Source organism: Lagopus muta, chromosome 2 (assembly GCF_023343835.1).
Source record: "Lagopus muta isolate bLagMut1 chromosome 2, bLagMut1 primary, whole genome shotgun sequence".
In the NCBI taxonomy this organism is placed as follows: domain Eukaryota; kingdom Metazoa; phylum Chordata; class Aves; order Galliformes; family Phasianidae; genus Lagopus; species Lagopus muta.
Window position 1 is genome coordinate 49612129 of NC_064434.1, and position 12398 is coordinate 49624526.

General features: G+C 35.4%; 1 protein-coding gene across 10 annotated transcripts in view; it reads right to left on the reverse strand.

The window, feature by feature from the left end:
* Positions 1–430: 430 nt before the first annotated feature.
* Positions 431–12398, reverse strand: part of TRDN (triadin) — a 208688-nt gene continuing 196720 nt past the window's right edge. For all 10 annotated transcript variants that reach the window (XM_048937079.1, XM_048937077.1, XM_048937080.1 and 7 more), the window contains one exon: positions 431–4250. In XM_048937079.1, the coding sequence (XP_048793036.1) occupies positions 4108–4250 (143 nt within the window). In that variant the 3' untranslated portion in view covers positions 431–4107. The remainder of the gene's footprint in view (positions 4251–12398) is intronic.

Sequence of the window (12398 nt, forward strand, 5' to 3'; positions counted from 1 at the left end):
AAAGCAAAATTTCACAGAACTTTTTCTGCAGGGAATTTTGCACCTAAGCTGGACCATACTAAGTTGTAAATGGCAGTGTAGAGAAAAAGCTAGGGTATTTCCAGGGTTTGGGATCAACAGGAGAAATCTTCATAGTGATATACAAATTAAACATGTTCTGTCTTGAGTTCTAAGTGGAAAACGTAATATGGAACAAATAGATATTTGTTGGCATTCTGCATCAATTAGTAAGAGCAGGATGTGTATAGATCTGTGCAACAACAAGCTGCAGTGTGCTACCTTTTGCTAACAGCCAAATTCTACCTAGACATTTGTTCACTGCTTCAGCAGGGTAGGGGAAGAAAACTGGAAGAATAGAAATGAGAAGGCTCATGGGAAGAGGGAGCTCAGGGAGCTTGCTTGCTAATTACCACCATGGACAAAGCAGGCATAGTTTTGTGAAAGTTAAATTTATTGCCAATTAAAATAAATGTCATTAATAAAAATGTCATTAAGAATTGGATTGTAGGAAACAGAAAGGCAAACATTCAGACAAAACCCTTCATCCCCCTTTTCCAGAGTCTACTTCAGTCTCAACCGCCCCTCCTTGATCAATTAGAAATGACCCATTGTGAGAACCCATGGTTTGCTGGAAAGAGGGGATGAGAATTAATTAACTCTAGAAGCTGTAAAAGGCTGAAATCAGACTCCAGCTGCAACAGAAGTAACAGTGTGAAACAATGAATGCGGTCAGAGGGCTGAAGATGAGATCAGTGAACTGTATTAGCAGGAGCAGGCAGCTCTCTGGTGATCACTTTGCTCTTGGCTGAGCAACGTAAAATTTATCTATTGGGCTTCTGCAAGCCTTGATGAAGCCTTTCTGTTCCTGTTTACTTCAGCAGAATTTTAGCATCTCAGGGAAAGGTGAACTGCAAGAGGAGTTTCATCTCATGAAATGTTGATTCACCTGCACAACAATCCTATGGAGCAATAAGCCTTTCATGTGCAAAGACTCACCAAACTCCATGGGCAGAGAGACTTCAAATCCCAAAACAGGGATATGCAATTAGTTATGCTGTCTTCAGACCATAGTCTGGTTCTTGCATCACCTCCTGGGTTTTAGCAATTGCTAGTATAGACAAGCCATAGTTCTTAAAAGTGTTTAAAAAATCTTATTGTTAAAAAAATCTCACAATTTTTGGTCTCTCTGTTTCTTGGCCATCGAGATCATCTTGACCTCAGATTAGTTATAGGAGAATGCATTTTTCTTTCTTTTCTTTTTCTTTTTTTTTTTTTTTTCCCCCTAGTTTTACAATAATAGTTTAAATAAGTATCTTGACAAATGTGGGTTATTTTGGTACCAAATGAAGTTCTGTCTTAAATGGCTGTAAATAATTTGACTTAACTGTTAGAGTATAATCCATAAAAGAAGTGTGTGGAAACACTTGTTAAGATACGTATTGCAAAAGCCCATTAGGAGTGAATAGAATGGGGAACGATTCATTTTCAGCTGTAAGAAATGCCATCTTCATATTTATAGGATTTGCAATTACTTAGCAGTAATTACTTAGTAATTACTTAGTAGGAATAAAATTTTACATACATAAATTCCTACCTTCCACTTTTGCATTCACAAAAACAATCTACAGTCACAGACAGTATATAACCTTTATTTTTCAAAACAGATAACAATCAGCGTATGATTTTGAAATATTTCAGGCTAATTTGAGTAAAGCCATGCAATTCAAATAATACTTTTTAAGGTTCCAGTTGAATTTAAAGAGAAAAATGCTTGCCATTTTGAGAGCACAACTGTTTCCTTTGTTCTTAGAGGATATCAGATTGATATTAGAGAAGAAATATAAATAGCTCATTTCATATTACTTTTTCAGTGATAATCAATATTTATGTTTACAAAGCGCTCAGAGGCATAACTGAGACATTATGGGAATGATACATGAAACATATCCTCACCACCTCTCAACTCAAATGAGAAAGAAAGGTTATGGCTAATCATAGTGTATGGAATTGACAGTGGTAAAAAATGTTGAAAAAAATGAAGGCTTATAGTGCAATCTTGCTTTGATTATTGAAATTGGATAAAGTCCTGAATGAAATTAAATGATTTTTGGAAAGTTATAGTCTTATTTTAAGATTCACAATACAAGCCTAAGGCAATAACATCCATAATAATATACACATAATCATAAATTGGGGAATAAAAAACAAAACCAAAACAAAAGAACCCAACACTGGAAATATAAAAAGGCCTACTGAAACGAAAGTAACAAGTGACATTTTATCATGAAATATTCTCTGCCAGCAGCTTTATATCACTGTAAATCTGCGAAAATGATTTCACAGGTAACAGCGGAGGCCCGAACTTTTTTTATCTGCCATGCACTCCAGTATGGAAAGAGCTACTCCTAGAGAATGATCCTACCTCTTTTCAGAAACCATTATCTAAGTTGCTTGTTGCAATCACAGATTTTACAGCAAAGGACAAAATATGAGCCTGGATCTAGTCTATGTGAGGCCGTGATCAATAATCAGAGTATCAGCTTGACTCAACAGTGCAACAGCAAAGCAATCTGAATTGCATTAGTTTGTCAGAGATTCCGTTGTCCGAAACACATGTGAGTCAGTTATTTAATTGAGATATGAGCAGGTTGGCAGGCAGAGAGAATGGGGAAGAGCAGTGATATTCCCTGGAATTATGCAGAAAATAGAGCAATGGATTGTTACAGGTGTGGTCAGATGCTACAAGTATCCAGTTGTACAATGAATGTAGCGCTCCTTCAGCTGGTAGTTGTGTCTCTAAGATCACTGCCGTTCCTTTCATAGATTAAATGCAAGCATACAGCAGCTTGAGAAAATGCGTAGCATTTTACATTGTCAGATGTATAAACAAGTAAGGTACTGATTTTCAGTTACGGGTTTTCAGGGATCTAATGTCTTCCCATCACTTTCTTAAGGTAACCAATCAATTATTTCTATAGAAACAAACAAAAGAAAGTTGAAGATAGGCTTATTTACTTTCAGTTCTCATCTATAATTTATCAACAGGGATGTATTCTGAAAAAATCCTTCTAATAGCTCAGAAACTCTGTCTATGGGGAGGAGTTACTTCTAGTAAAATCAACTACCCAGATTATTGCATATGCTTCTGATTTCATTTTTATTTTTTCTCTCACTGATCTGAGATTGTAACAAATTGGTATGCATGCACCCTGGGTATTTGGATTGGTTTCATGTTTTGACCAGCATCATATATCACAGCTTTTCATCTTATGCTCATAGAAAATGGTTGGCTGGTGTATTCTCAATTTTCATGGTTTTTGATGCAAATAGATCTGATTTTGTTTTGTTTTGTTTTGCTTGTTTCTTGGGATCGTCATGTTGATAAAACATCGATTTTTCTCACCTTTGCCATGTTGTTTTACTTTCTCTTCTCACTTTGGGCTTCATAATGTGAACTACTTGTATTTTGCCAGCAGGCAGGGCAAACATAGTGCCTTTAACTGCTTCAGGTTAAACAGAAATATCCATCATTAGCATGACTTGAAGAATCAACTTACTGGTAGTACACTGAGCTGCTGATAGCAATTGTGAACTTCAAGCCACACTAGTCAATGAGAAATAAAAATAGCACCAGTTGCAGGGCACATTTTCATGATTTATTGAGACTTTCTCCTGTCAGCAATTTGATTGAACTTTAAGAAGAAGTGATTTAGGATTGCCGGCAGTCTTGCAATCTTGCTGATATAAAAGCTATGTTCAGCCTCACACTCCCTAGTTAAGAATAAATGGAAAACAGACTGACTTTAATGCTGAGCAGGTTAAGAAAAACAGAGCTAAAGAGGCAGGAAATCACACACACGCTCACACACACAATCAGGCCAATGCTTTGTTAGCAGCCTTTCCACGAGAAATGGGGTGCTTTTACTTCTCTGCCTTTGTCAAACACAGCTTATTACTCTTTGTTTTGCCCGTGTCTCATGGAAACTTTTCCAGGTACATGTGACAAATGAATCACATTCTTGCAACGACAAGTACCACTGTGACTACTGTGGACCTCAGCAGAAAAGATAATGTGCAAAATGCGAGCAATCACAGGACTCAGTCTCTCTACTGTCCTGGCTTCCTTGTCTTTCTCTTGGAAGTCTTTGAGTGACTCTTTTCTTCCTTGTCTGAAGAAGGATTGGTAGGAAACTGCAGTCCAAATCCGTTAGGTCCGTTTATGAAAACACATTGAAAGTAGCGGACAGGAGCTAGGAAAACAAAGAAGAGATGGTTAACATTTATAATTTCCAAATCGACACCATGAGTCTCTGTTGTATTCCCTCAGAAAAGGACTGTACAATTTAATTCCCATTAATTGAGTTACAACAACACACAACACACAAGAAGAGTTCAGCATGAGATATTTGTAGAAGTTTAGAAACTATAGACAATTTACATTTTTTTTCCATTATTCCACACAGTTGTAGGCCTTTTTTTTTTTTTCCCCACAGAATATTTACATTCTAGGATAGCTGAGCGGAAACTCCTGAAAGCAACACGCATATTTTCTGATCTTGTATTTCACAGACACTTTCAGATAGATTGAGAAGTTCCAGTAGGTCTCCAGTGAAATGGTGATGGTGGCATTTTTTATTAGGGTTCAGATGAGTATATACATGTATCTATTGGTCTGAAAAGGGCAATACATGGCACTGGCTCATTTTTTTGATTTTTGAGCACTGCTCTGTATAGTCACACTTCATTGTGCAATGTTTTAAAGGTTTTCAGGAACAGATCTTTTCAGCACAGATGAAATAAACCTTATTTGTTACAGAAGCTGAGTTGTGTGGACTCTGAAATTAATGCTGACAAGATTTTAAAAGATAACTATGAGTCTGGCATGCATTTGTGAAAATGATTGGAAGAGTGCTGGAATCTGAAAAAGTTAGTTCTCATACAATTATTTTTCTGCTGACCATTTCTTTCCTCTGCTGTTCATTCCACATTAAAAAAAAAAAAAAAAAAAAAAAAATAAGCTGTTTATTGTAACAGGTCCGATCTGAGATGGACTCCAAGGCTCCCTTGTGTTTTGAACTCAAAAGCAAGGTTTGTTTATTTACCGCCAAGTCACAATAAAAAGTTGAACACAGAATGGTGTGTCAGAAATGCTGGTATGTTCAACCCAATTATTTTATCCTCTGTGGCTTTCTTGCTTCACTCATTCAAAGGTTAAGTATATACTGTCTAAAAGGTGCACTTGAAAGTGATGTTAGAAATAAGATTCTTCTGAAAATGACTTACTGCTTTCCCTCTAAATCTAAGAATAGAACCATTTTTCCCCCTCAGGCTATTGGTATTTTCACTGTGGTCCTCTGTAAGATGAATCCAGGATCTCTTTTAGAAAGATGAAATTAGATTAGAGAAATCACCTTCTGATTAGAGCCCACAGCAAGGATATAGAGATTATTATAAAGGCATTTATAGAAACATGGAATCATAGAATCACAGAGTTGGAAGGGACTCACAAGGATCATGGAGTCCAGCTTCTGCCTCCACACAGGACCACCACTGAAATCCTACATATGAAAATGTTGTCCAATTCCAGCAGTCTTGGTGCCTGTTTCATGCTTGACCACCCTCTGGTGAAGATCTTTTCCCTAACCCCCAAATGACCCTCCCCTGATGCAGCTCCATGCTGTTCCATTGGATCCTGACACTGTCACCAGACAGCAGAGTTCAGTGCTACTCCTCCACTCCCTGTGAGGAGCTGTAGGCCACCAAGAGGTCTCCCCTCAGCCCCCTCTGCTCTGGGCATCTCTTAATGTGAATCAGCTATATTCTCTGTGTTTGCTTACCGTGTGGTATACAGTAGTTTCTGGGATATATAATAATTACAATTAACAGGCTTATTTCACTCAATAAGATATATTTCCTAAGTAAAGCTAATTAAAAACAATAAATTGCCACAAAAGAAGCTATGATTAAAACCAATTGTTTCCTATCAAAATGCTCTGCCAGAGATTTCTCAATAGGTTTCACTTAATTAAAAAAAAAAAAAAATCAAGACTAAAATCGACTCCCACTGAGCGTCAATTTGATAAAAAAATATTTTATAGGAAAGAAATTGCCAATTTAAAACTCACCTTTATCTTTCTAAATGGAAATAATTTCTGCATATTTCTCTAATGGATATAAAAATTAAAAAAATAAAAATGAAATAAAATTAAAAAATAATTTTAAAAATAGTCAGTAGCCAGTTCACTCTTCCTTATGAAGAAGGCAAGTAGGGTATCATGCACTTTCTAGCCGCAGTAAATACCAGTAAGTACTTTATTTAAAGACAGTAGAAATCGTTTCAAAAATAACTGTGCATGCCGTCAGAATGCAAAATTCAACTCTTTCTTTCACACATTCAGTAAGTCCTGATACATACTAGATCTTTTATAGGAAGTACTTTAAACATGTTTATATATATCATAATCAGCATGCCTGACACCACAGCATTTTGTAAAGAGGTCATTTTTAGTTTTTGGATGGTATTCAAACTTCTTCTTTTTTTTTTTTTTTTTTTCTAAACTGTCTTGGTTAGTTTTCCTATTAATACTCCCAGCACATAACTGCTCCTCATTGTTTGCCCTTTTTTTTTTTTTTTTTTTTAAAGCATATAAAACAAACCCAGTCGCCTATACACAAGAAATCCTTTTCCACTATTTCTCTTTAATGTTGTCCTTTTTCAGCTGCTTTATCATGCAAACCTGAGCTGCAAAAAAAAATGCAGATAAAATGTCATTCAAACAAATGCCAACATCTTTGGAACTATGTATGCATCAGAATCTGCAGCATTGTTACGATGCACCATAGCTAGGAAACAAATTGAATTTTGGCATGCAAAGAGGACTATGAATGTAACCCCTTCTGCTTTTATAATTCCCACATTAAATATGAATACAGAATGTGTCTTCTAACTGAAGAATGTTCCCAATTCTAATGTATTGTCTCATATCTTCAGGGCAAATGTTATTTAAAAAAGAGCGATGAGCAGTAGGAAACATGGCTTAACATTATAATTCTTTCCTTAGATTATCAGAGGAAAAAAGTCTTATATCTGGACTTATGCTTTTGGATAGGATGTAATTTATGATAGCTTTCGATTCTTTAGCAGAAGAGGAAAAAGACTGGGTGTCATGCTTGAGGCCTTTTTTCATTAAAAAGTTACTCTAGTGCTTTAATCATCTTCACGACCCTTTGCTGGATTCTCTCCAGTAAATCCACATTTCTCTTGTATTGGGGAGCCCAGAATTGGACCCAGTAAACTACATGTGCCCTTACTAATGCTGGTGTATCCACGGCTCCTAATTTTAAGTCATCTGCAAACTTCTGACAGTACACTCTGCCTCATCATTAGTATAATTAATGAAGACATTAAATAGGATCGACTCCTGTGCTCACTCTCTGACACTTCCATCTTAAAATCCCCAAAATAAAAATGATCATACGTCTCACTTTCATGGACTTTATGCATACTGAAAATCAAGTCCAAGTGATCTTTTGTCCTTCTGCTCCACAAGAGGTTTCCGGTATCCCTAAGCTCATCTTAGGAGACCTGCTTTACATTTTGACAGGTGTACCATCCCAGTGAAACTCCCCTATCCTGGGGAGTACACTGCTATCTGCTCTCCAACTTTGTACCATGGATCACCACACCCTGGGCCCTGTCATTCAGACAGTTTTCAATCCATACCACTGTTTGCTCATCCAGCCCTTACTTCTCCATGAGCATCCTATTGCTGATAGTGCTGAAACCAGTAGACAGTATTCACTTCTCATCTCAGCTTAACACAGCTACCAGTGCACTCAATCAGAGAAATTATCAGGTAGATCAAGCATTTTTTCAGTGACTATCTTGAAGGATTTTGTCTGTAGATGTCAGTGATCAAACCCAGACCTTTGTATGAAATGGATAAATCTTGTCTAGTATTCTACAGTACTAATGACTCTAATGGATCTGGAATGCTGTCAGTGCAAAGGAACAGGCAGCTGTGTCCTGCTTGTATTATTCTGTAATTTTGTACTCCTGCTGATCTTCTAGGAAGAGGTGTGAATTTGAATGTCTCCAGATAAGAGCAGTCTGAAAAACTGTCAAATTAACTGGGACAGCAGTTCCTAATTATAAACCAGTTCTGACATCAAATAAACTCGAGGTAAGGTAACAGAACTGACAAACTCAGACAAGATTAATAAAGGGGGTTAGTACAGTGGTTGGGGTAGATGTCGCAGATGTCCTCCTGTAGTAGGAGCAGCATAAATCCAAAGTTCTTCTAGATCATCCACGTGACTTTGATTATTTCAAAAAAGAGTACCACTTAACTTTAATTACAATATCAGTGTGCAGAGAGGCTACCCATAAGTGTATAATTAAAATAAAAATGGATGTTTTTCCTATTTGTGGTTTGTATGTACAGATTTTGAATTTAAAACTCATTACAATCTACAGTTTTCTAGTGATATTTAATTGGCTTCAGATCAGATCATAAAGCTTTCATAGTTTACCTATGACTATGTCTGATATTTCCCCCTTATGTGAATTTTTAGAACAGGAATATTCATTTGAGTTAACTTTTAAAATAGATTAACTAGCCCACACAAAAATTGATGCGTGGGAACTCATCCAGAATTAAAGCAGCCCCAGTGAAATTGTCTTCAATTCAATTTCAAAATAGGTTCAATCAGATTAAATCAAAGTCACTTTAGTTCTTAATATGTGATCACTCAAGCATTTTGCACTATTTAACCTCTCCTTAAACTTTTTCTTATTAACACACGGTATTTGTCCATATCAGTGGTTAGACAAGCCTACTGAGAGTTAGTCTCCAACTATTTCATAAAGATCAGCTTCAGAATGGTGGAATTACTAAGATCAAGTTACTGGAAAGGTTGAATAGGCAGCCTTGGTTCTCAAACCCTAACAAACCTCAAACATTGAACCATTCATGGCCAGTACTTAAAAGGTGTATGCCTGAAGATCAGAGGCTGTTCTACATGAACTCTCTTGCAGGCAGCATTACCATGCTGCTTGTTCTACTATCATGCTGCGTGCTTACAGTGAAGAATGGTGATGACCCTGGGGAAATCTTGCTGCATGAGAAGATCTGTGTAGACACAGGACTTATAAATGAATGGACACTGATCTTACTTAAAAGTTTTTGAAAACCTCTCAATGTGCCAGTTCCTTCTATTATTTTTTAGCCAATGGTACACATCCTGATGTCCAGGAAAAACTGTATTAATATTAATTATTTATTGTCAAATGTTAGTGAGGAAAAAAAAAAAGATAAACATCTAATTCAAGTTATTTCAAGGATGTTACTACTGTTTTCATTACTACCCTCAGAGACGCAGCTATTAATGTTCTCTTTATTGATCTATGCTTTTATTTTGAGAAAAGATTTAATATCTTTTCTATATTTTTGGGCAGCTTCTCTGGTGAAGTTGTATCAAATGGTCAGTTTTGAGAGAGTGAGTCTGTGCAGACGATGTTCTGAAAGAAACTACTGACAAAATACTGGAATCATCACACCTCTGAGATATACGGGCTACCTGGATGATGAGCAAAGTAGAAAATATATTATCCACAGTTCATCAGAATGATGAGTTTCTCACCTATCTATAGATAGGAGCAATCTATTTTGCACTCTCTTCTGACTACTGTGTATTTTATTTTATTTATTTTATTTATAGTAGTTCAATTCTTATATTTTATGGAACCAGACAAATATGTTTCTGCTTAATGATATTAACAGAGTGCATCTACAGAATGATGAAATAAACCATACTTCAAATATGGAGTCTCCAAATACTTCATGCCAGTGAGAAAGATAAAAGGAAAGCATTCTCATTCTCAGTGAGAATAATGATCAGATGAAAAAAATCTTATATTGCATTTCTGACAAGTTTGTGACCCCTGAGCCCTGAGGAAACATCCTTAAATATCTCACATTAAATCTCACATTCAATAGAACTTTCACTTTTTTTTTTTTCTTTCTGAAATTTGGAGATCATACTTGCATTGGAAAATATGTTACAGAGATACAAATGGTGAAAGGCAACTAAATAATTTTATAGAAACAAACTAATCACCATATGCTAATACAGACATATAATGACTTCACCCATTGGAGCTGCTGAGGTTTTCATGTGTAATCTTTTGCTGATAATATGTTGAAAATATTCTTTTTATGCTGGAAAACATCTGAGAAGCAGTGTTGCAGAAGCAGAGAATAAATCTAGTTGAGAAATGCTTTTTTTCATAGAAAAGATAGAGTAGTATATTCAAATAAAGGATGTTTCAATTTCACCTAATGGTAAGTTTAATTTTTCCAGATGTACAATATCTTTGACTAGACATAGGAGTTCATAGGATAGAAAATCTTATGTCCAAGAAACTGTAAACCTCTTAGCAATTTATAAGGGTAGATACATGCATTATGTAAGACACAGGATGCTGGGGAATTTAGCATGACTAATTTGATTTCTATTTACCTTTAAAACAATCCACATATTTCTGTAGTGTAACCTATTTATACAGGTTTAAGATCAATCTCATTATTTCTCACTTTTCAAGCTCTTTCATCACTGCCTCTCTTTTATTTTGCCATATTTGCATATTTGTCATTTAAGATAACAGCTTAAAAAAAAAGTCAATCTCTTTAGCTAACAGTGTGACAAATGAAAGAAAGTGTTTCCTGGGCTTTCAGCCATAAGGACAGTTACATGGCAATTGCAATAAACATAATCAAGTACTGGTTACTTTAAATTTTCATACTCTGATGTGAGCATTGAAGCAGATTAGGACGTAGAGTCTACAGTTGTTTATATAAAGGATATGGAAGACAACTCTCATCACAAAGTTGAATTTGTACTCTTTTCAAATTCTACTCCAAAAAAAAAATCTGCTTGTGTCTGCTTGTGAATAAATTTCTTGTATGGCAGAAGGAAAAATTAGTGCCTAAGTTTCATTCTGAGCACAGGTGTCAGTTTTGACACTTAGGACAGGAGAAAGTAGGGGGAAGAATTTTGAGTAATTGCTTGCAGCTCTACAGGGGAGAGAAATTTAGTGTCTACTGCACATATCACCATTGCTTATATGAAAGGTACAGAGATGCTTAAAATTCTGTCCAAATGTGAAACTTTCTGAAAACTGAAGATATATTCATCTTTTTAAATTGCTTATTTCACTTTATCTGAGTGCTTCATAATACCGGGAAAAGGCTGAAGGACTCTGATCAAAATCTAAGTATATGTGAATCTAATCTATTCAGCTTTTCAAACTGGAAAGGAGATTTACTATTTAAATTTTTAGATTCGCTCAGAAAGTGTAAATCCCATTTATCAGCAGAAATTATTAGGATTTGGTGCATTGGAGAAAATGCACTGTCTTCATCTTCAAACAGCACAGGAAGAATAAATCAACTTCAAAAGGACATGACCTACAATTCGGTCTCAGCTTTTAAATTCTCAAACTGAGCAAATACCAAAGAACAACACTGAAAAGAAAAAAAAAAAGTTGATGTTCTTTTGGAAACCTTTCACCCACTTTCTGAAAGCTTACTAATTCTATTTAGTGGACAAAGAAGATACTGACGTAAAGTTATGTTTGTGAAGCCAGTTACAAAGGACTGTTTGCATAGAGTTTTTTCTGATCTAGGAAACATCCAGTCAGTTGTGCGATATTAGAATATAATTAGATTAACCAATAACAGCAATTATTGTTAATAAAAACAGTTTTCGAATGATGCAAACTTTGGTGTGCAGAAGACACGATAATTAGTTTAACACACGCTTATCTTGAATTTGTAATTTTACTACAGAAGAAAATCTCTGCTTTAATTCATTAATTTACTTGTTATTTGTTGTCAGTATTGCTATACTGTTAGAATGGGTATGACTTTTAGCATAGGGTCTACATTCTGTGTATTTTGGTCAATTACAGAATTATAAAAATACTAAAAGGAATTTAATTTTATACCTGATTCTAAAATTGCATGCATTCCCTATCAAAGAAAAAATATATAAAAGGCTAAGCTAAGCCAAGCCATTCTTATATAGATACATCTAGCGGCACCCATACAACAAATTCTTGTGAGCAATGTGTGCAGCACACTACCATTTGGGAGCTTGAGTTTAACATTTCATTCACATTTTCTTTCCCTTGATGTCTGATTGCACTGCATATGTTTTGCACTTAGCTATCATTTTTAGGTTTATTAAAATATTTATATTTATAATTTATAGATACATATTTATACATACATAAATGTATCTACACGTGCATCACACATTTTCCATCATATATATGGGATTGTAAAACATTCTGCCTATAGTAAGCATGGAGAAAAAAAAACAAAAAACAACATACA